Source organism: Rhodamnia argentea, chromosome 11 (genome assembly GCF_020921035.1).
Source record: "Rhodamnia argentea isolate NSW1041297 chromosome 11, ASM2092103v1, whole genome shotgun sequence".
NCBI classification, from domain to species: Eukaryota; Viridiplantae; Streptophyta; class Magnoliopsida; order Myrtales; family Myrtaceae; genus Rhodamnia; species Rhodamnia argentea.
The window spans coordinates 17,782,768-17,806,620 of record NC_063160.1 but is presented as its reverse complement, the minus strand read 5'-3'; the positions used below and the strand labels follow the sequence as shown (position 1 = coordinate 17,806,620).

Genomic DNA, 23,853 nt, shown 5'->3' with positions numbered 1-23,853 from the left:
CTTCATATATCTTTCGGATCGTAAAATATCTCATCATATATTTGGTGCGAAGATTGAAAATCCTTTGTCATTTGAAAATATTTTAAAATCTTTATTTGAAAATACTTCAACATAAAATATGATTCAAAATCTTTGAAAAACTTTAGTGGTATGAAGCTATTTGAAAATCCTCTCAGATCGGCTCCTCCATGGCTCCTCCATGGGCGAGCTGCTTTGGAGCGTCACGACCCTCAACAGACACTTCTTCTGAAGGAAGCGCTGCCGCCCCGGAGGAGCTGACAGAGGCAACGGACGGCGGAAAGCGGGTGCGTCATGGGGGTAGGCCTTGTAGTAGGAGGTTCTACACCGGAACCCAATGCTGTGCTGGCCGTTCTTCGCCCACCTCCAGGTGAACAACCGGCTCTTGAGCCACGTGTGGACGGTTGGGCTCGACATGGACGAATGCGACCAGGAGGTGGTGGAGAGAGGATGATCTATACAAACCTCTTGCGATTATCGCATTTAGACTCATTTTCACCCTTAGTTGTCGGAACGCCGTCGCTCGCCGGCAAGGACAACCGGTGGTAGTCGGAGGCTACAGTAGTTGGCTGTCTTCGAATATGACACGGTTTCTTAAGTTATTTTTAAAAAATTTCTATCTAATTAGAGTTTATCCCGCCCGTCATCAACACCGCATATCTCTCTCACTCGCATGCAGTTTCCTTGTGCCCGGTTTCATGTTCGACGGATCCTTAATCTGTGGAAAAGGTGCATCTTCTTGGGCTGAAATCAAAGTATGGACAAACAAATTAACATGCCGTGGCAGCACAGACTCTGCAAATAAATTGATTGGTAGGAAGCTCCATCGGCAAAGATGGAGTTGGTGCGAAAACCAGTCAAGAAAATTCTTTACAGAGATGAAAGGACTATCTCAATCAGCAAGGAATTCTTCCCCCTTTAATTTTCATTTTCTGCCTCCACCAACTATTTTGGGAATCTTGTGCTTGGACTACATGCCCCGCAGCTCGTGACGTGGATTTCCATTTCATCCCCCGCCCCCCGCCGTTGACCAACTCGGGTTCTCCTTCTCCAACTCACCCACCGAGTCAGTCATCGCCCATCTCGCCCCGACTCGGTCCTCTCATGTATTATACACCATCATCGTCCTCCTCCTCATCCTCCTCCACTGCAATCCCTCAAGCTACACTTCCTTCGCCACTTAGCTTATCTCCCTGATTCTCTCCTTTTTGTGCTCCACGTTTCACCAAAGCGCTCGTGTCCCATCTTCTGGCATGTTTTCCCCGCCACCTCTTCAGCAAAACTAGGCTCCCCCACGGGCTGAGCCAAGTCGGTACCCGAACTCGATGATGGATAAGAACTCTCTCCATCTCCGCGACGATTTCGGAGGCCGATGGTCGAGAGCCTCCGTCGGCTGCTACGCAACGTCCCGCGATGTGGACCATGTGCGTGAAGGGTACTACGCTGGGCAATGGGATTCTGGGATCACAAATGTCCATCACTCTTTGCCCTTCAATCAGGGAGATTGCCCAATCGACTATCGAGGCCGTTTGCTTCGACACATCCATGGCTTTCCTCCCACTCATGATCTCCAACAACACAACCCCAAGACTGAAGACATCATTTTTGCGGCTCAACTTGCTAGGACAAGTGTAATTAGGGTCCAAGTAGCCGATGGTACCGGCCGGCGTGTAGAGTCGGTCATCGCCGTCCACCACGGCGAGCCCGAAATCGGCCAACTTGGCGTTCCAGTCTGAATCGAACAGGACGTTGGTGGACTTGATGTCTCTGTGGACGATGAAGGGCTTCCTCTCGTGAAGGGATTGGAGCGCGCGCGCCACCTGGAGAGCGATCCTCAGACGTGCGGGCCAAGTCGGCGGTGGGGCATCATTGGATGGAGGAGGATGAAGCAAGTCGTGGAGAGAGCCATTGGGCATGAACTCCATTACCAGGAGCTTGTTCTGTGATGGGTCCTGGCTGGTTCCTAGAAGCTTTATCACATGATCAGCAGAAGAAGAAGAAGAAGAAGAAGAAGAAGAAGAGTTGTGAGGCTCGGCAAGTGATGATAAAACGCGAGTCTCGTTGCGGAGCTTGGAGTTGTCGCGGAGGGCTCGAAGGCCAAGAGACGGTGTTTTGACGGCGATCACTCGGTGATCCCTGAGAACACCTCTGTAGACGCATCCATGGCTGCCTTTTCCAATGAGCCTGCTGGGGGAGAAGCTCTCTGTTGCTTTGACCAGCTCTTCATACTCGAATTCCTCCATGTCAGGCCTCGTAACATATGTAGCTGTCGACTTCTTGGGTCTGTGTTTTGTTTGTGTGGGTTAACAAGAGGTAGGATGGTTGGGGGATAGTGAAAGGGTAGCTTATTCTATTCCAAACTAATAAAGTTTAGATTTTTATGAAGGTGAGGTGAGAGAGGGGAACAGTAAAAGAACCCCGACTTCGGGTACATGAAAAGTATTAAGGTAAAGAGGAGGAATACATGAATCATTGAACAGAGTTAAAGGTAGACAGAAAGTGGAAAAAACAAAAAAAAAGGTAGACAGAAAAAAAAAAGCAGAGGTTTGCTGAGCTAAAAGGGCTCTGCTCTGACGAGGACTGACGAGGACTGGATTCTCCCCTCCATCATATTCGATACCCACCTTCAGCTCTCTCTCTCTGCGTCTGTCAATGGTGTGGTGGTCATCATGTGGAGATTTATCATTAAGCTCTTGAGACAGAGCTGCTCCTTTTCTGGGTGCTTGTTTCAGATTTCGAGTGTCTCTTGTAAATTCGAAAGATAACATCATCTGGGGTTGCTGCTGCTTGCTGGTGCGTTGCGATGTTGCCGTTTTTAGTCATAAAACTTGTTCCCTTTCTCGTAAATATTAAGAGAAAAAAAGCACACGATTGTTTGTTAACATAAGCACCTGATTTTCAAGAATCTTTAGGTGGTGGTGGTGATGAGTTTAAAGTTCTTGGAGATTGAAAAGGGTTCTAACTTCTAACACTTTTCGAAGCGTCCACCTTGGGCGTAAGTTTAAATAGCCCACCCTTAGTTCGTAGATGGATAACTGAGATGAAGCGGCTCCCCTCCGCGAATACCTTACAAAACTTGAGATTGCAATTTTGTTCATCTTTGAATTTTAAAAGCTTTGAACTGCACAATTTATTATCCAAATCTTCCCATAGACAATTCAAAAGTAACACAAATTTATCAATGTCCTGGATATCTTGATATTCTCGCGAGAGGAATGGGCAAAACTTGATGAATCGGACATGTATGATGCTTTAACAATTTGTTATCGGTTCGTATAGGAACGTAAGGTTGGGATTTGTGCGGATTTGAGCTTAATATCATATGTATTTTAAGAATTAAATGGGGATGAATGGTTCTCTCTTTTTGTTGTTCTTTTATTTTATTTTTTTCAGTTGGAGGGACATATGAAGGATGCGTCGTTTGAACTTTGGCTTCAAAGATGGACAAAGCGAATGCCACAAGTTTCTCTCTTTCCCTCAATACCTAACTTTAATCGGAATAAATAAGTAGTGTTGTTGTCACGCTGCCACCGATTAATTTATCTTTACTAGTGTTTACTTAAAAAGAGGGGCAGCTTCATGGATCTTGATGCACATTTTGGGCCCATATTTTGGGCTTAGCAGACAAGCCCATTATCGTCATTAGGCCATAAAAAAGTCGGGTTGTGTGATATCCAGGTCGCTGCTCAAGAAGATCCGGCCCGTTCCGATCGAATCTAATTCGAAGCTTCTCACGCGGCGGCACCGGGTTCGGTTCCCCCCGTCATGTTTTGTGACGAAACAGTCCAAGTCTTGGAAAACTCTTCCGTCCGCCATTTTTGCACAGAGAGAGAGAGAGAGAGAGAGAGAGATGGCGCAGCCGAGCAAGGAGCCGTGCAAGAAGGAGGCGTGCGACATCCAAGCCTGTCTCACCAAGAACAATTTCATTCCTCAGAAGTTTGTGTTCCTCTTCACGCCTTTTTTGCCAACTCACGTTATTTGATTGCCCCTCGTTTCGGGCAGCAATCGCTGAGCTTTATTTGTGCATTACTCGTTCGTTTGGCGTGCGGGGGTGATGTGTTCCTTGATTGTGTCTGTGTTGGATTGATTGCGAATGCTGCGATTGAATGAATTAGTCCGCCGCACTGCGCGGCAAATTTTCCTCGCATCACAGGGCCTGAAACGCTTATGGATTCATGTATCGGAACAAGTCATTCTACTTTTTGATACCGTCTCTGTGTTTCTCCTAGCTAAACAGATCGAGTCAAGAGTGCTTGGGACGCTGGCTTGCCTTCTGTGCTGTCTTGTCATCGACCCAGTTTCATTGGGATCATGTGTCGGATGTGTACGAAGATGAATGGGTGCTCTTGCTTAAATGAGATTGTCTAACGTCTCAGATGAAATATGATCTCTTTTTCTTTGTTACTTCGTCAAGTTTTGACCGGTGTTTTAATTTGTTCAGGTGTCTGAAGTTCATTGAGGCGCTGCAATCTTGCTGCGAGCAATGTGATTACAAATCAACCCACTGTGCTTCTGTCTCTGGCCTTCTGAAACAGAAGCCTAAATGAAAGGCTACATATAATGGCACGGTGCATTTGGCTTCGTCTGTTTTGACTTAGGGCAAATAAAGGTCTTTGTTTTTTGCCCCGCGACATGTCGGTACACTTTGTGGATGGGTAACCATTTTGTGCTTCTCAATTGACAGCAGGATCTAATAGGGAAAAGTTGGATGTTTTTTCATTTTTTCTAAGAAGAGGAAGTGTGGATGGAGAGACTGTATGCGTCCATCTTTCCCTTGCATAGTGTGGTGGTATGAGAAGCACTAGCCACAAGAAGTTTGCATTTGGTTATATCTTACGAGGACTAAGCTATCTAAATAGACTCGCTCACATATTTGAGCTTGAGGATTATGTCATGAAATAGGGAGAAATCTTCTTTGGTTTATTTATTAACCAGATGTGTATGTCCTTGTATATGTTGAGATTCTTCCCTGTACCAGCATAAGAACTACTGCTTCCTTTCTACACAGTTTACCATGTGTAGAAAGCAGTGAATGGATAGTTTATTTGGTGCTCTCTCTCTCTCTCAATCGATTGATCTATCGATATTGCCAAGGCATACTTGAGAACTAATAAGGTTGAATTATCTACGTGCGTATGGACATATCTAGACATGTCTGACATGTCTTCATCTGCACTACATATATGACAGTAGACTGATTAGTGATCGCGACGTGCTTTTTTCATCCAGTTGAAAAGGCACTTTTGCGTAGTTCATGTGTAGCACTTTTTATGAACCGATACTTTGTTTGCTTGCTTGTGATTCTTTCCATAAAAGATGATCATGAGATTAAAAATCAACAACAGTCGCAGGCAACTGTGATGAGAAACTGGGTTTCCAACACCATGAAATTTACACACTCAAGTGAAAAAATGAGGTGAAGAGTAGAGAGGCTCATGTAAATGAGTTGTGGGAGATCTTTTCTTCCTGGAAAACCAGTCTCCTACAAGTGGAATAATAGGCTTCTTCTTCATCATTTTCTTCTCCTTCACACATCCAGAGTAGTCCCCCATCTCACTGATACTCAGTATCTGAGCCAAAGTGGGGGAGTTCTCCATCCTGATCACCATTTCGCTCATTTTCTCTTGCTCTTCCATGGCATCAGCCCCAGTTCCCCTTTCAAAATCAATTGATCTTCTGGTCGCCGCGGCTTTTGCTGCTGCAGCAGCTTCAGCTCGAGCTAACCTTGACATGTTCTTGTGCAGTTCAGCATTCAGGGAAGCCAGAGCAACCTCAGTTTCAGACTCACGCTCCTTTAGTAACTTTAGCTCCAACTTTGTTTCCGCAAGCTCTGCTTCAAGTTTCTTTAGGCTATTGCTTAAAGCATGTTGCTCGCCCTCAGCTTCTTCTCTCGGTGGTAGTTGCCCCATGGGACTGGGTGTACTGAAGCTCCATGAGGTGTCTACCTCTGGTTTGGGGCTGTTATGAGGCTTAGGGGAGTGCATGTCACCAGCGAGAAGTCGCTCACCGAAAATGGCGACGGCTTGTTTGACCGAACTGAAGGCGCGGGAAGTATCGACATTGGCATGATAGTCAATAGGAAGCTTTTGGCAGAGATGTTGGTCTTCCATGGTTAGGGTGAAATGAGAATTGGCTGCAAGGAGGATGGATTATTTGATGATAGGTCAGGGTTTGGGTTGCTTTGCTTTCACTTCAATACTTGATGTACAGAGTGAAAGAGAGAGATGGGCAAGTGGGAATCTGTTGTTTCAAGGTTAAGACAATAAGTAAGGTACTGGGTGAGGACGACCATTTATCTACTGGGCTGCTTGTTGTTTGCAAACTTAGTTCTAGCCAATTCCTCTTTTTGATCTCACATCCTGTTTATCATCTTCCTTAATAGTAGTTTTAATGTTTGATCCACCTGTACTCGAAGTTGCAGCGTTAAGGTAATACTTGGGACTCTTTTGCATCCTTTAATTAGGTGGAGAACGAAAGCCATCCCAACCGCCACGCTCTCTCTCTCTCTCTCTGTATTCAAGTGTTGTTGATTTAGCATGAGTACAGAGCGTTTCGTTAGGTACGAAGGGATGACTTTGTGATGCTATTTGCTTGAGAGTTTACAGATTTTCATGGAAACCTTTCTTCAACTATCATTTATGTTTCCTTTCATTCTTTGCCCTTGTAGGACGGACTTTCCAGAAATGGAGTAAATCTTGCACGAGGAGAATTGCTTCTCTCAATGTTTGGCATTAGTTTACATCTTTTTGATGAATTGCTCTGTTTCTTGGTAATCCAGTTGGCTTTGCTTCTCTTTGCACTGCTGGCTCGTGCGTATGAACGTCACTGCTGTTTTTCTTGCTCATGCAGATCCAAGTCCTCTTGCCACTGCTCAATCTACATGCAAATGTATTCTATCTCCCAATGAATGAAAAACTTAGGAACCCGCTATGAGTTACCAATTAACTTTGCTTAATCTATTCAACATTAAGTTCCACTTGCATAGGCAAATACCATATTGTTTACCGCAAGATGGTTATTTAGATGTTCGATGTCTTAAGGGGTCTCGATTGAGTCGTCCGTAGACGGATTAATCGATGTAAATTAAGCGCACATTAGTAGCCTTTCCCAAAGGTTGGCAAACTTGACTTGAGGTGGAGGAACTACTGCCACAAACTTTTCATCAGTGATGCTACGATCATGCCTTTGAAACTAGAAGGGTCGAAATTCACCAAACGCATCAATGTCAGAGCCTTTAGGAGCTCAGCTGGTGCAATTGACCCACTCAGCTCGCCAATCTCCCCCAGTTGACGGTCTTAAGATAACGATCCTGTTTCTGAGATTGAGTTGATCAACAAATCTTGGGGTTGTGGATTCAAACTTGAAAGGGCTTAATCACATGAATGGAGATAAGATCAAAAAGTTGGAAGCAAAATGTTCATTAGATCATCCATATTGCTTGCTACTAACTTAATATAAAGAGAGAGGTATCCTCTACTTTTTGTAAATTAACTAATGAAGTAGTTGATATCAGCCAGCAATCAAGTCAGAAAAATTTCGATGGATGTGAATTTTTATTTATTTATTGATGCTGCCAAGAAAAACGTCATTTAATTATGAATTTCAAGTTATTTTTTATTGTGACAAGGTAGAATTACTTATGCGTAATGAAATTAAAAATGATCAGAATTCAGTCGATAAATGATTTTATTAGGATTACGACATTATTTGTTTTTATCGATGAAATGATCTCTTGAAGCACAAGAATAAAGAATCGATTTTTTTTTATGTAGGATTAATCACTAATTCAACGTCTATATGGAAAATTTATTCCATGATTAATGACGTTTGCATCGTTTGCCTTTTCTTCCGGCTCTCTCTTTCGCATGCCAATTTGACATTCTCACTTCTCCGTCCGTCACCGTCCTTGGACGACCTTCTGGTTCCGCCATCGCTACCATCATCTCTCTCTCTCTCCCTCTCTCCCCGTCTCCAATGGCGAAACCACTATTTGCCTCGCCCCTCTCGCCTCTGATACGCTCCCTCTCTCTCCTCTCCCTTCTCTCTCTTCTCCTCATCCATCTCTCTTCCTTGAAATGCCTCGCCGATTCCCACTTCGAGGGCTTCGATGCCGACGACGAAGACGAATCGTTCGAGGCCCTGCAGTTCTCCGATCTCCGATCCCCTCCTCTGACTCAATCCGAATCGCACCCTCCTCCGTCTCCTCCCTCGGCTAAATCCGAATCCGGAGATGTCCCGACTCCGGATCCGAAGGTGATTCATGACTCGGACCTCCCAACTCCCTCTCAGGATCCTCTGAAGCCCTCTTCCGCGGGCTTTGATTTCTGGGACGAAGACGAATTCGAAGGCCTTCCCGTCGTTGAACGACCCGCGGAGTCCATCGAAGTTACCCAAGATGCCACTGCACCTAGCGGCCCCAGCCCGGACCTCAAACCGGCGTCGAAAGATAAGCCGACTTCGAGATCTTATACCGTGGAGATTGCGTGCATAAGTTTCTTGGTGATGTTCGGGATCAACTTTTTCACTGGCAAGCGCGAGAATGAGAACCTTGCGCTTGCTTGGGCGACCAAGTTTGCGACGAAGGATTCCATTTTCGAGAAGAATTTCAGCTTGTTGGGTGTTGGGGAAGGAGATGACTCGCCTCTTTTGCTCAAAGAAGGGCAGAATGTATTCAAATTTTACGCGAGTGGACGAAGATTTTGCCAAGGTATGCCTGGCTGACTTTATCTCGTGATTTGCCCCCTTCTTTTCGTTAGCTAGGTTTGATGGTAATTTGTGCACATTGGATAGGTGTTTCTTTAGCCATAATGGTGTATTTTGGGCCGTTTTCCCGATAAGTATTTTGAAAATCTGGTTTCCTTCACCTTGAAATTTTAACTGTCAAGTGACCCTTGAACTTTTGATGGTAGCCTATTATTGCAAGAATAGAACGCGGGAAGTTTTTTTCTTTTCTTTTCTGTTTTTGGTTGTGAATTACAATTTTCTCTCCGTTCAAAGTTGGGGACTGTTGTGCCGGAAGAAAGTCTCACAGTAGTTAGCTTTTCCTCGCGAGTTTAGCTCTCTTAATTATTATATCATGTCTGGGAAGGATATGCTTGTCAGGGCAACACCAAGTTAAATTTCCTTGGATGTATGATGTTTCTTGTTGCTATGGAATCAAATTTTGGAGGATCGGACTGTTTCGGTTCATCCCCTATCCTTTTGCTGCTGAAAATTGCTGGCGTAATGTTAGACCAATAAAATTCTATCCAACTTTAAGCTGTATGGTTTCAAGTAGAAATAGTGGAAAGTTCCTTATGTTTTTCGGTTGTAGTTGTGAAATTTTTGTCAGAACTTGGGGACATGGCAAGATTTGATAGTCATAACATGCTCCATCTAAGACGTTTTCAATTTCTTTAACCTTTTCTTGTTGATGTGGAATGACTTTTTGGAAGGTCTATTGGCGACTATGGAGTTAAAGAGCAGGCATGATTTGATATCGAGGATGTACAATCTGATAGTGCCATGCCGTGATGAGATTACTTTTGAGGTCTACATGAACGATGATGCCATGGATCATGTGATTTTTGCTGTGACAAAGAAGAAGGCAGCTAAAGGGATGCAGAAAGAAGTGAGGGACTTGCAGAGATTTGCTGGACTTCTATCACCTCCTGGTGGGAGGAAGTGGGTTGCTGATGAGTTGGCGGTTATTTCAGAGTCCAAGGAGGTTGCTGGGGATCTGATAACAGAGGCGGTGCTTGATCAGGTTGGTCTATGCTTGTTCTTTCTTGTACTGATGGAATTCACCTCTTCGCAGTTCAACATTTACCAAGTACAGCTGTGGTTGCTTGACTGTTTGATTGAGGGCATGAAATTGCTCTGATTCTTTTGGCTGTCAATTTCATTCCATAACTTGTACGTCAGATTGAATTTTCCTCCGGGCGAAATGTTTTTTGGGAAAAATTCGTTATTAATTGATGATGCAGACGTGTAAGAAATCCATTATTAATTGATAATATATGTTGATTGGAAGAGTAAGACGGTGATTTCCAGATGTGTTGGAACAAACCATCTCTCCATGTCCACGATCACTGCACTTCCTCCACCAACATATTCGTCTTGTTCTACTTACCTCCGAGATTGTCAACTTTCTTGCAGATGATATAAAGAAAGATTCCTTCTATTTGTGGTTGCAAAACCTGATTATATTCTTGCTGGTCCTTGTAACTTTCTTATACAGATAACCTGCTTGATTTCTAGTTTGATGACTATGACATGAATTGCTTACTCCTACTTATGAATTGCTGCGCTATATTTATCTTGGATCTTAAAATTGCAGTGTTCTCTTTTCTTTTTATTTTTTTTCGTGACTAAGTTCAGTGCCCAAATCTTTCTACATACAGTTTATGGAGTTGTAAATTGTAGTACTTTTGCCTATTTCCTTTGGCATCCGCAGTATTACTTTTTGATCCTTAAATGATGAAAAACAAAAGGATATGTCCTTGGCCAAATGAATCCTCTGTTCCAGTCTGCCTGATTTTGGCTCATTCTGTTTCTTGATTCCGTTGCATCATGCTTCACTTGGGAGCCCAGGTGTATGTTAATGTGGACACTTTCTTCATGACACGCATTTATGAAGAGTCTGAACTATTGCTCATGCGGGAGAGTTGTTGTTTCTGCAGGTGCTGGGGGATAAGGCTTTTGAAAAATTTGGAAAGGGTTTTATTTCCATGCATTTCTCTGATCAGCACTCTACTGCTCACAAGAAGATGCTATTGTTTAAGTTTGCTCTCCCAGATGCTAATCACATGGCGGATATGACACGTTTGGTGGCTCTTGTACCATATTACATTGATCTAGTAGGGCGTTACAAGCTTAGTTCTCAGGTGAGCAGCAGGCAATGGTTGTTCTTGCTAATGAGTGGTTCTGGTTAATTCTAAAGCAGAAGTTTGATATGGTGCACATGCAGGCACGGTCCAAAACCGAAGCTACCAGATCAAAGGCTCTCCAAGAGGCATATAAAGAACTCCATAATGCCAGGCAAGAAGCCATGCAGAAAAAGAAGGCAGAGAAAAAGAGGATGTTGGAAGAGGCTGAAGCAAAACTTAGTGCAGAGTCTCTTCGGAAGAAAGAAGCTAAGGAGCGTGCCCGCCAAATGAAGAAATCAATGCCAAAGATGAAGATGACCCGTGCTCACTAGATTCTGGAGCCAATCAATTTTCGGTCTATGAATTAGCTATAGTTTCTGGAGCATTTTCTTCAGCCCTCATGTCTGTCGCTGTCCTGTTGTACCCTAGTCTCTTATTTTAGCCATCTTTCGCCTCCCCTATGGATCCCAAAGGTTCCGGGATTTTATGCTTCGAGAGTTAGTGTAGTAATTTCCTTGCTGCGGATACCTTTGAACCTAGTGTCCGTTTGTTTCGTGTAAACTGCTTTTTGGTCCTAGGAGATATTTCGTTTCAAATAATTTTGAAAGAAAGGAATACTCCGTGTGCTTTATGCAAGCAAAAACTTTGGGAGATCATTGGCCTTTGCCACCCTGTCTCGACGGTCTTTGGCTAGCTCCAATTATTTTCTTTTACCAACTTTCCTTCGGAACGAATTGAAAAATAGATGTACTTCTTTGACGAATACGTTGTCACTTAATCATTCAATAAATTGTCTTGATTCCACAGGACCTTACCCTTGTGTTTTTGGGCTGGTTTAGATGCGCAAAGGTTTTGCTTACAGTGAATAGTTGCTCCTAGGATATAGGACTCGCGAATCACATACATTGTTAACATGAGAAACCTCCGTAGCTTGTTACACAATAAATGCAATGTTGCTTTGCCAGACCCAATATGGTACCGGTATCGGTATCCTTTTGAATCCTAGTTATTGTTAAGATTCTTGCTAACGAGTAATCTTGTGCAAGTGGCGATTTGTTTAGTTTGGGACACGTGCAATTAATATTTGGATAGATATCAAATCTTTCTCATGAGTTATTAACACCACCATATTGGTAAGGGCTCGTGCCGCATCTCACCAGTCGCTATTTGCATTGCGAGATGACATTCCAATATGAATAAAGAACAAGGCAGAACTCGATGGATGAGTTTAAAATCAAGGAAACAAAGTAGAAAAATTATATCTACTTATGTTTACAATGCAACAAAAGATGTGGGTCCTTATTTACTTCTGTCAACGAATAAAACTGAGGGAAATTTAGGTGAATCGAGCATCAATTCTAATCCTTAAAAGATAGAGAAAAATTGTCCAAAAAGTCTTAAACCTATTACGGTTTTACCAATTCAGTCATAAACTTTTTAATTTTGTCAATTAATTCATAAACCTTTTCACGTTTTGCCCATTTAGTCCGCCCGATCAATTTTGGCCGGATAATGCTGACGTGGAGGCCGATCGTCTTATTTGGCACAATCGGCACTTATGTGACTAATTTTTAAATAATATTCTAATACTTTTTTATAATTATTTTATGAATTTTCCTCTCTTTTTTTTCCTTTTGTTTTCCTTCTTTACTTTTTTTTTTCTTTTCTTTTCTTTTTTTCCTTTTTTTTCCCCTCCTCTAGCCTTGGGCGAGGACCGCCCTCGCCAGGCCAACAAGGGTGACCGTCGCCCAATTTTAAATTAAGTTAAAATTCAACAGATTGTTTATAATAAGATATACAGTCCAATTTTGCACAACACATCTGTGCGACGTGCATCGTCCTACAAACTTGATGAAGATATATGAAAACTCAAGCCTTACATTCAAGAATTCACTCAAAGTGTGAGGAAGGATTAGCGCCACATGCAACATCCTACAAACTTAACCAAGATATATAACCAAAAGTTCAATTTCCGAATGAAAAGTACAAAATGCCAACGTTGGATGGAAAAAGTAATAGTCAAATCTTTTACATATTTTTCGAACATCCTAACCCATACATTGAATGAAAAGTACAAAATTTAATTTCTGTCTAGCTACTAAGTTGGCATGAGATTTCGATTCGAAGTCATTCTTTACTCTGTCTCATTTTTCATACCCAAAAATGTTGGATTCCTCTTTATTCCAATTGAGTTCATCCATCAATTTTGGCCAGAAATCGCTGACGTCGATGCTGATTGTCTTACGTGAATAATTTTTATAATATTTTCATATTTTTTTGGATTTCTTTTATTAATTTTTTCTTTTTTTCTTCATTTTTTCCCTTTGTTTTTTCTTTTCTCAGCGGTCGGCAAGAGTCGCTAGGATCTTGCCGACTACTAGTGAGGTTGGCCTAGCCCAGACAATTGCGGCCTTGCCCGTGACCGGCGAAAGCCCGGCGACCATCGTTAGCCATTGAAAAAAAGAAAAAACAAAGAAAAGAAAGGCAAAGAAAAAAAAAAGGAATAAACAAAAAAGCACTAAAAAATTCGAATTTTTTTAGTGCTACCCGTTTTCCAACTGATCTTCGGTCGGGTAAACCTAAGTTCAGCTACTTCACTCTAGAAATATTTGTGATGCTTGCAGTTTCTTCGTTTTCAAGTGTGCCCAATGGAAGAGCTACAACATAAGGACTGTGAAGTCATAACCATGGTAACATGTCATACTGTGATTTCTGGTTAATGCGAGAAAGAAATACACCTTCTGTTTTGATATCATCTCACCTCTTCTACTCTCTTATAAGCTTAAGCTTGGCCATGGTATGATCACAAATGGAGCGAGATGAGGGTGGGCGTGAATGCGAAGATATGAGATAGACTGACATGAGGGACGTGCTCGAAGTCGAATCCCCGAGAGGACCTCCTCTGTTTGGGATTATAGAAAGCGAAACAATGCATGCCCCAGAAGTTCACTAACACCATCTCCCCATCTATCTCGCCCACACATCTCACCCTCCTCGGCGTCACACAGACCTTGACATTGTCTGGGAATGCTGCGAACTCAATCTTGTACCTCTTTGTCCACTTGCTGCTGCTGCTGCTCTCCAAGACCCAAACCTCCACACGTCTCGCCAAGGAATGATTTGCTATCGCCAGGGATCCTCTCACCTCGAACAACCCCGTTTCGCTCCCAGGATTTTTGAACTTCGGGGGCCGCAGCAAAGAGAACTCTTCCTTCCCAAGGTCGAAGGAAACTATCTTGGGATCAAATCCTTGTCCTGCCAAATCAGTCTCTTTGAACCAGTGAATACCTCCCTTGGCACATATGGCCCTCTCTTCTGATAATATGGCCCCTTTTCCAACTCTCGGCGGGAATATAGAGACCTTACTCGTGCGAGGCCTTCGCCAGCATCTCTCCCGTAAATCGTACACTTCGGCCCCCAATGTGTAACTGAAACACGATTCATAAGACGGGAAGAACACGCGAACCACCTTGGGAGTTGCGCTCGAGCGGTCCAACCCGATGCCGTATGCACACCCGTATGGACACTCGCACTCTGTGGGTGGCTTCGGCAGCTTCAGGACTTGCTTTGTGATTGGATTGGCGATGTACCATATATCCTTTTGAGGCTTGAAGCCTTCGTGCCTGAGACAGAGAAGCCCATCACCAACGGCCTTCACTTTGCATCTTTTGATCTCCGGCGATTTGAACATGGCGCGGAGGTTCATCGAGGCATCGTCGGATGTACGAGGGGTGAAGGCAGATATAGTGCCTGCATGGTGGTGGAGGAGGACGGTGTCTTTACGCGTGTGCATGGTGGAAAGGTGTGGATCGTCGATGAGCTCCCTCCATAGTTTGCAGACCGACCTGAATCTCATCAGTGACTTGATCGGCAGTCTCGAGAAGATTCTGTGCACCGCTTCCGAGGGAAGCTGCCCATCCTGATCACCAGTCCCACTGATCGTCGCCGTCGCCATCTTCATCATCCTCACCATCTAATCATCGCCGTCGCCGTCCTCATGCTCTAATGCTGAAAAAAAAGACGGTGGACACGTTAGCAGAATTGTGCAGAAGCTACAATGCCCTAATAAAGTTTCATTCTTTACAAATATCTACAAAACCCTAGTAAAGTTTCTTTCCTTATCTATAGCTACCAAATTTTACCGAGTATTTTAAATCCGAAGAAGGCATATCCTATCACATATCATATATATCTGTATATACATATTGGAAATTCGGCATATCGTGTGAAAATCGAGATTAGGTGAAAGTCTCATATGGTACATATACTTTACACTCAATTTATTTTTAGTAATAAACTTTGTGTTTTGTATATCTAATCGAAGAGAGAGCGGTGTAGCGAAATATTATCTCACCTCTTCCGGAAATTTAAACTGAGATTACAATGACAATAACAAGTTGGCTAGTTTAAAAAAATATACGAGATTGTCCATTATGAGGTTATTGCCAACCTATATCTTTGTGGATTGTATTGTTTCTGTTTCCGGAGATATATCTACTTCCTGCATTCTACTGTCATTCTCGTCCTCCTCTCTCCTTCGGCTAGAGGTTCACCAAAACCAGAAGTTATACGTTCATGGAGTTGACGTTATCTCTGCTATAACAATTAAACGCCACCGATCGTTTCTTGCCATTGCAACTCCATTGAACAAGCGAAAAAACTTGCGAAATTTTCTGGTATGGTTCCAGACGACTGGAGGACTTGTCCTTACAGTCTTATTGAAGAGATCACCAACGACTTTAGTGAAGAAAACTACATCGGCAGTTTCCAATTCGGTAAAGTCTACCGTGGAGATTACGAAGGAAAGAAGGTTACGGTGAAGATATCGGAGGACAAACCTCTGAATTTTCTGGTCAGACCAGGAGAAGTCGCACGCAGCTTCCGGGAAGAATCTTATATGCACATGTGGTTGACTAAATCGGGACTACACGATCTTCACCCAAACATAGTCAAGTGCCTTTGTCACACTTATTTCGAAGGATATTTTGCTCGTGTTTACGACCTGAATCCTCTGGATACACTGCACAATCTTGTCACCAAAGGTGCATCCTTTATGCAATGCATAATTTAACGTGTCACTGACCAAATTAGTCCTTCCTTGCTGACACGGTTGATTGTCAATGCTCATTGTGATCCAATGCTAGTGTTTGTGTTGAATTTGTCTTGCAGATTGTCCATGATTGTCCTTACGTTTAACATAGACCATGATCAGTTTCCTGATTTTTGTAGATAGCTTTACTTGGCACCAGAGGATCAGGGCTGCTTTAGGACTTGCTAACTTTCTTGCGTACCTTCATTGTTTTGACCCGCCTTTGCTGGTTCGTAATTTGGATGCTGCTCATGTAATGATTGACCAGGTTTGTCCTTTCAATGAAACAACATCTTGTTGGCTTTTTGGCCATTTATCCAGTACAATTTTCATGGCAAAAATCTTTTCTTTGGGGGGTTTTGCAGGACTACAATGCAGTGTTATATGACTTCAGCATGCTTTCAGGTGGATATTTAACCGATAGGTCGTTCCTCATAGATGAAGATGCGAAAGGCTGTCATGGATACATGGATCCAAATTTTGACAATCATGGTATTTCTCATCTATATCGTCTGCCGTTCTTTTTTTTAAATGTTTATTTTTTGCTTTGTCAAAGTATTACCATTTCGCCATCCTGCCAGTAACCCCATTTCCCCCTTTTCCTGATACCGATCTTAGGTTATGTTGAAATGATATCTATAAAGAGTTTTATCTGCAACACATGCACAAATTGTTCATTCAGTTTTTGTTAAATATATGGGAGATAGCATGTCTAGTTGTTTGGATTTGAGCTTATTACCTATTCATTGGGAATTCGAGTATGATTGATTATATTGACCATACTACATGATCTGAGAAACCTGCACCCTTCATATGGTTTGCTAACTCCTGAGCCACAATGGAATAAATTACTTCTGAGTAACCTTTCCGACCATCTCTTTGATTGCTCATTCCCTAATATTTTCCAAGACAGGCAAATGGTCTAACAAAGCTGATGTCTTCGCATATGGAGTTGTGTTATTGTGTTTGATCGGCAAAAGAGTCTATACAGAGGAGGACAGATTAAGTCCTGCTCCTGCGCCTTCTGTCTATGAATGGGCCGAAAATGAGTACAACGGATCGAAGCCAGCCAAGGGCTCTAGCAAAATTAAATCGTCTCTTGTGGATGAAAGTCTCAAAGAAAGTCCGTTGTTCAAATTCAAAGACAGTTTAAAGATTACAAAGCTGGCCATGCAATGTATCAAGCATAACCCTCATCGCCGCCCATCAATGAAGCAAGTCGTTAGCTGTTTGCTGAATCTGCATATTGTTCAGTATGATAAAGAGGCTGTGGGTTTTGATCACAAACTGTTTGTGGAAGTCACTCTGCCCAATCCACTGAAGGATAAGTTTAAAGGTAATCAGGAATTCTTCTTATGTTTGTTCTTTGTACATCAGGTTCATCTGTTGATTGTTTCAAATCCTTTCTGAAGAGGGACGTTTTGTTATTCTACTCTTTCTTTTTCTTTGGATTGATATTGCTAGTTTTGATGAGTGGGGAAATCATATGGATGCACATATGCTAAACTATAGCAATTTCCATAAACTCCTCTACTTGTATGTCTTAGAGTAGAAAATTCTGTGCCGTGGTAACAAGTTTCAACGTATTCATATCTTGACTTCTCCGCTTAGGAGCTTTATTTAATCTACTGGGGCTACTCATTTAAGGAGTTGATCTTTGAAGGGCATAGTAATAGTCTGAAATTCCTTACTTATTTTCTCATTGTAAATCTGTTGTTCATGTTCCATAAGCATTTGATACTTTTCATTTGATAGATGCAATCGCAATCAGGCTTATGGGGTTTCTCTTGCTTTCTGTGCCTCCATGCTGTTGGTCCTTTCTACCAAGGCAGACTGTGTCTTTTTGGAAGCCAAATGAATTTATATGGGAAACTACTAACCAATGGATGGCTAGAAATGCGGTTTTTCCCTTGCTTTTGGGAGCTTCAATTTGTGCTTATTCAGGCCTCTTTACTGGGATTACATCTTAGTTCCTTGTGTTAGATTTCATAGGTATGGCCGCTTGACTGAAAAGGGGCGTCGTTGTTAGTCAAGAGGTACTTTTGAAAATGTTACTTAAGAGGAGACCTCAAATAAGGGAATCGATTGCAATATAACTGGTGGTAAGGAAGTGCTTGGTGTCTTGTTATTACTCTAGATAATTCGGGAATATGGTCTGCAGTAGGATGCACAAATGAGCTTTTCAATGGTGTTTCATATGTTTCCTCATTTACTCGAAATTGATAACTATGGGCTACCTTTGTTTTTTCTTTTTTTCTTTTTTTGGTCGGTATGGGCTACCTTTTTTTTTTTTTTGTCAGAAAAAAAAAAAGAGCTACCTTTGTTAACATGGAATTCTTTTGGTAAATTTTTGTTCTTGTCATCCTAACGCAGTAAGAGTTTGGTTTGCTTGTAATTGATAGATTTGAAGGAATGGATTATGACAGATCTCTATTCTCATCTCTCAAGCTGGTTTTATTTTGGAGGCATCAGAAGAACTGTCCCATTCATCTCTAATCGTTTCTACAGCCAGAATCAGTGGCCTTTAGGTTGGCGATCCTCATTCTTCTCCCAGCCTTTTCATATTGAAAGAACTCCTTGTCCAAGCATAGCTAATAAAAGAAGTATTCTGATTGAAGCAGGTGAGATAATTCTTCTTCTCCTTCTTCTTCGGTTTGAAGCTTTGCATGAGAATTGTGAATACTTTGTGATGTTTCTGAGCATCTAAAGATTTCTTTATACTGCAATAGGCTAGCAACCCCCAATATCTTTTATTTATTGAGCCCCTCCAAAAAGGTGGAACATCCAACGTTCAAGATCTTCAAGTTACTGCAGTAACGATGCCTGAAAGATGAGAATGTATTGGACATCGTGTTATGGTTCATTTTGAGGAAGCGAGAAAGGTAGTTCTCAATTTAAGCAAGATGGAGAGCATGAATGATGAGAAATAGGTCAGGTGGCTTAATGACATTCAACTAAGATGAACATTAAGAAGACTATCCTGATGAACGTGGTGGCAGTGCGAAATTTCAAAGAGAAAGTGATTCTGTGATACTGTAATCCACCATCTTCATGAGCAAATACTACCCATCTCCAAATATTGTCCCGACATTGATGTGCTTGCACATCAATCTGCATTTCTTAAAAAAGCGCGTGGGAAAAACCAAAACATGCATCATATCTCTTTCCCACAATGTAGCACATGCTGCAGGACGATGAACACGAAAGTAAACTATCTCTTTGATGTTCTTTTACTGGTTAGTTTGTAGAAGTATACCGCATGAATCAAATTGTGCATCTAGAACAGGGATACAGATTATCTGGCTGTGCTGTGGTGACCATGTCACAATCGGAGGGCATCTTCTGTTGTCTATCAAAGCGATTTCTTATTTGTCTTTCTCTAATGTGTGGGCATGCTGACATATTGTACCCCTGTTCCTTCTTTTATTGCAATTCAAATGAATGGATAATGAATGCCTCCTTTCATGGTAGCCGATGGTGCTCACCTTTTGCTAACTCGTGAACTGTCTTAAAAGTAGATTGCAGTTGTATATGTTGTTTGAAATTTTAGCGACGTGGAAATGTCCGTTAATTTCATGTTTTTAACCAACTATCTATGGAAACATTTTAGCAAAACGGCATGGTAAGATGCAACTGTTTTCATTTGAAGACCTCAGCCAGTTCACTGATGAGTTTTCCATGGAGAATTTTATTGGGAACTTCCAGTTTGGCAAAATGTATCATGGAAAGATTGGATCACGAGCAGTGACTGTGAAAATATTAGACAAGGCAGAGACATATTTTAATTCTCCCGGAGTGGGAGAATTGATGGTATGCTATGAATGAAATCCTTCATCTGTCAGAATTCAGTGTCTTTTTCCTCAGTTAACTCTGTAATGGTCTTCAGGATGAGCTAACTCTACTTCGGCATCCAGAGTTCATCCTACACCCTTCTATGGTGAAGTTGGTAGGCTACTGTTGTGAAGATGAGAACCTTGGTGTAGTGTATGATCTGAATTCCTTGGATACTGCTCAAAACCTCCTGACAGAAGGTAAAATGTTTTTGCTGCTTTGATCTAACCGCCCATTGTGGGCATCTGTCACACTAAAATCTGTCTAGGGTTCAAATTTGAATAGAAAAGGACAAGTTTCAAATAGAGGCCATGGACACACTGAAATATATGCAATGTCTTTTTTCGCCTTGCCATAATGTGCAGAAAAATGTTTAAGAACAACGGTCTTTGCTCTGATTGTGATAGGCACTGCTCCTTGACAATTTAAGCTTGTGGGAGCTGTAATGCATTAACATTTCAAAACTGCAATACAGATAGCTTTACATGGATGCGGAGGATTAAGGTTGCTCTTGGATGTGCTCGTCTTCTTGAATTCCTTCACTCCAAGGATGGACGGGATCTACCTTATGCAGTCCGTAATATACGTCCAAGTCATATAATGGTTGACAAGGTCTGTTGAACGTAAATTTGCTTCTTTTTGTGGTCTATACAGAATCCATAATGTTTTTTGGTGGCTTCATTATCCAGGAATACAACCCAATAATGTTCGAGTTTGCAATGTTTACTGGTGGAATTCTTCCTCTGCCAAAATACAAGAAGCTTTCAAAGCATAAATTGTGTCTCGGCTACACTGAATGTCATCCTGAAGATGAAGGTATCTACTTTCAACTTTGTGTGTTTATTTTTTCCTTCCATTGTGCTTGGTCATTAATATCTTGTGCTTGGTCATTAATATCCTGATTAGGATCTCATTATCTAAAATTTAACATATGACTCAGATCTAGTAGAATATTGATTTGTTAGACCTATATCATAGTCTGATCCTAATTAATGAATTGAAGGTCATTACTATGTGTCTGACCCCTCACTTGTAAAATCCTGACGACCTTGGATTTGTTTGCTCTTTCTTCTCGAGAGTATATACGCAACTTGTGATATCCAGCTCTAGCAGACTGAATTATAAGGGAAATCATCGTATTCTGGGGAGAAAGGAGCAGGATTTTTTAAGAAAAACCAAAGAGGAGAATTGATGGAAGTGATTCTATTAATTATAAGCTTCTAAAAGCAATATAGTATTATTTTAGGTTCTTCTCATTTTCAAGGCTGCCCAGGTTACTATAAACTAGGAAAGCAAATATGACAATTACTAATTTTAGGAGTGTGCTCATTCCCTCGGTAAATTTTTCCTCGATGTTTTTCTCGGTGATTCTATGACTTATTCCTTAGATAGAATCCTCCATAGATGTCCAGGCTCCATTGAGAATCCAAGTCATGCTCAGTTCTCCTATCATCGCCTTCTTATGAAGCTTCACTTTGTTTGGGGTGCAACGGTTGAGTCTTGCAGTGGACTGATAAGAGTGCAGTAGGTAGTGTCAAGAGTGCATTTTGCAAACAGGTCATATCCATCTATGCTGTCTCTTTCCTATTGTTTCCAATTGCAAGACAGCATTTTTTTTTGGGGGGGGTTCGGAAAGACAGCCTGTTGATTTGTGAAAGCAAGGCATGGTTGCCGAGTCTATTTCATTGTTCCATGCAGTATGTGGGTTTCAAATGGGAGAAGAAAGATATGATTTACGAGGTGAGTTATCAGGTCTTGGTACGAGCATAATACCAGCAAAAATGAGAGCAGCTGCAATGGAGCAAGGACAGCAAATACCAGTACTAAGCGCTGATTCCATTATAGATCAGGGTTTCGCTGAACCAGGAAATTCGCATCTGGGAATTCTTTTTTCCGACATATATACCACTAAGATGGATCAAATTAAGATGTGGCTGGACATTCCTATGTTCGAGCTTGTGGAAGTCCTAGATAAATGACTTTGAAGCTCCTAGTGACGCCGCTACCACCGGCATGACTCATCACTTCAACTGCTGAAGTGTGCTCATTCTACCAGACCTCAAAAACTCTTGAGCATTTCCTGAATCTTTGTGTTTCTGGACAACATCTATATTCAGTTCGGTGAAGCTGATGTCTGCAAGCATATAAAATCCTACTATAGCCTAGAATCCCCAGTTACTGAATCAATTCTCGAAGCAGTTAATCAAGATACTCTTTAAGTAACACGGTCAGATGGCATCGAAGTAGACTAATGTTCATCGGCGTCCCATTGCAGCATCAGGAAGCAAGCAGGTATTGTAAAGTACCCCCCAAGGTTAAAAAATTGTATCAGCAGTTAAAGTTCAAGTTCTATCCAACTTGGACACCGTCTAACTTTTTGGTATGATCAAAATAGAAGATGAACAATGTCTAATGCTATGGTCCTATAATACATTTTCCATTTCAATAGGAAGGAGGTCTTTTGAGGTGGAGATGTACTAAATGGCACTGCCTTGTTAGACACCATTGTCATTAAGGTCTTGCCTGAATCCTGCTTAGACTCATCAAAGTTTTTAGAGGATCATTTCCTGAGAAATTATTCGTTCAGGCATGTTCCTTGAATAGAAAAATATGGGAGCACAACTGACATTCAAGTAGGTTGTCCTGTGATCTCCAAGTTAAGAGGAGTCTCACTCGAATATTGGCCTCGGGTACTGCTGTTGTCTTGTTTCGGTTGAATGGCCTGTGATGAGAGGTCGTTGTTTCTTTTAAAAGGTTTTTGCTCGTTATTCACTTGGTTTCATTTCCTGCACTTGACTTGAGCTAATCTCGAGTTTTTCCTTTGACAGGCGGGTGGACAGAAACCGATGTGCTTGCGTTTGGGACTGTTCTCCTTAATCTGATTACGATGAGGCCCTATAAGTACTCGGAAGGACCTTTTCCTCATGACTGGGCCAAGGAGTACGAGGAGAAAATTGCCGGGTCAGATGACGAGATGAAATGCTCGTTGGTACATGCAAGCCTGCAAGCGAACCCGGGATTCTATTCCGACGATGGACCTAAGATCACAAGGTTAGCAATGCAATGCATTGAGAGCTCACGCCATGATCGCCCTAGCATGAGGCAAGTGGTGAACCAAATGCTGAAGTTGCGTATTATCAGAAAGCACGCAAAGGCACTCGGCTTCTATTGAAGCCGAATGTGATACATTGTATGTTGGGGTGTAGTTCATACTTCCCATTGATACGAAGGCACAAAGTCCCTTTGGATGTAGCAAGGAAGCAGCACCCTTGGGATGTCAATAGCACTATATAATTTGTGGCTGTATCTTAATGGTAAATTAGACTTTGGCCTTCTTGTAGCAGAGAGGTGTGAGGCATTTATTCTTATTGGAGAGTCATCTCGCCGTGCAAGTAATAATTAGTGAGATGCTGCACAAGCACTTATTAATGTGGTGATGTTAATAATTCATAAGAAAGATTCGGTTATCTTTTCAAATATTGAATACGCATATCCGATATCAACAAATTGCCACTTCCCCAAGATTACTTGTTAACAAGAATGTCAACAATAATAAATATGATTCAAAGAGATACCAATACCAGTAATGTCCTGTGGAATCAAGACGGTTGATTAAGTGGCAACGTAGTCCTCAAATAGTATGTATTTGTTATCTTACACCAGCAAGGCAGCAAGTATCTGTAATATGAAACCAAGCCTAAGCTTGAGGTTGAGGGACCCAATTGATTGGAATAGCTAGAATCCCTCGAGCAGCTCAAAGATCCAATTGAAGAAAATCCCGCAAACGAGCCAAACTGAAAATACACTAAAGATGTTAGTAGATCAAAATGGTCATTACACCCCTAAAATAAGATATCAAGACTCGAGAGTAGCAGATGAAATTTCACCATCTGATATTTTTTCGGTTCGTTCCGAAGGAAAGTCGATAAATGAAAATAATTTGAGCTGGCCAGAGACCGTTGAGACCAGGTGGCAAATGATCTCCCAAAGTTTTGCTTGCATCGAGCACACGGACTCGTCCTTTCTTTCAATTATTTGTAACTAAATATTTTCTAGGACCATAAAGCA

The 23,853-nt window shown here is 41.9% G+C and overlaps 6 protein-coding genes across 11 annotated transcripts; 3 read left to right on the top strand and 3 right to left on the bottom strand.

The window, feature by feature from the left end:
• Positions 1-917: 917 nt before the first annotated feature.
• On the bottom strand, positions 918-2,507 carry LOC115747332 (serine/threonine-protein kinase-like protein At5g23170). The gene has a single exon (XM_030683460.2). The coding sequence runs from the start codon at positions 2,259-2,261 to the stop codon at positions 1,176-1,178; it is 1,086 nt and encodes a 361-aa protein (XP_030539320.1). The 5' UTR covers positions 2,262-2,507; the 3' UTR covers positions 918-1,175.
• Positions 2,508-3,759: 1,252 nt separating this feature from the next.
• On the top strand, positions 3,760-5,076 carry LOC115747376 (cx9C motif-containing protein 4). Of its 2 annotated transcripts, XR_004016117.2 has the most exons (3): positions 3,765-3,954; positions 4,460-4,627; positions 4,748-5,076. XR_004016117.2 is itself a non-coding variant. In XM_030683517.2 (2 exons), the coding sequence occupies exons 1-2, from the start codon at positions 3,869-3,871 to the stop codon at positions 4,563-4,565; spliced, it is 192 nt and encodes a 63-aa protein (XP_030539377.1). In that variant the 5' UTR covers positions 3,760-3,868; the 3' UTR covers positions 4,566-5,076. The 2 variants fall into 2 exon arrangements, 1 of the variants encoding a protein (XP_030539377.1); XM_030683517.2 differs by having other exon boundaries at positions 3,760-3,954; positions 4,460-5,076.
• A 300-nt stretch (positions 5,077-5,376) lies between these two features.
• On the bottom strand, positions 5,377-6,239 carry LOC115747375 (WEB family protein At2g17940). Its single transcript, XM_030683516.2, has one exon. The coding sequence runs from the start codon at positions 6,126-6,128 to the stop codon at positions 5,418-5,420; it is 711 nt and encodes a 236-aa protein (XP_030539376.1). The 5' UTR covers positions 6,129-6,239; the 3' UTR covers positions 5,377-5,417.
• Positions 6,240-7,878: 1,639 nt separating this feature from the next.
• Positions 7,879-11,476, top strand: LOC115747315 (uncharacterized protein At5g49945-like). Its single transcript, XM_030683428.2, has 4 exons — positions 7,879-8,725; positions 9,453-9,763; positions 10,680-10,883; positions 10,967-11,476. Exons 1-4 carry the CDS (start codon positions 7,993-7,995, stop codon positions 11,195-11,197), a joined length of 1,479 nt encoding a protein of 492 aa, XP_030539288.1. The 5' UTR covers positions 7,879-7,992; the 3' UTR covers positions 11,198-11,476.
• Positions 11,477-13,652: 2,176 nt separating this feature from the next.
• LOC115747331 (putative F-box/kelch-repeat protein At1g12870) lies at positions 13,653-14,826 on the bottom strand. The gene has a single exon (XM_030683458.2). The coding sequence runs from the start codon at positions 14,824-14,826 to the stop codon at positions 13,669-13,671; it is 1,158 nt and encodes a 385-aa protein (XP_030539318.2). The 3' UTR covers positions 13,653-13,668.
• A 698-nt stretch (positions 14,827-15,524) lies between these two features.
• Positions 15,525-23,077, top strand: LOC115747272 (receptor-like cytoplasmic kinase 176). Of its 5 annotated transcripts, none has more exons than XM_048272497.1 (11): positions 15,525-15,907; positions 16,095-16,222; positions 16,320-16,446; positions 16,868-17,290; positions 18,381-18,575; positions 19,565-19,764; positions 19,841-19,985; positions 20,261-20,397; positions 20,475-20,601; positions 21,484-21,525; positions 22,614-23,077. In XM_048272497.1, the coding sequence occupies exons 1-11, from the start codon at positions 15,544-15,546 to the stop codon at positions 22,955-22,957; spliced, it is 2,232 nt and encodes a 743-aa protein (XP_048128454.1). In that variant the 5' UTR covers positions 15,525-15,543; the 3' UTR covers positions 22,958-23,077. The 5 variants fall into 5 exon arrangements, with proteins under 5 accessions (XP_048128454.1, XP_048128455.1, XP_048128453.1 ...); XM_048272498.1 differs by having other exon boundaries at positions 18,357-18,575; positions 19,604-19,764; XM_048272496.1 differs by having other exon boundaries at positions 18,357-18,575.
• The last annotated feature ends 776 nt before the right edge of the window (positions 23,078-23,853 follow it).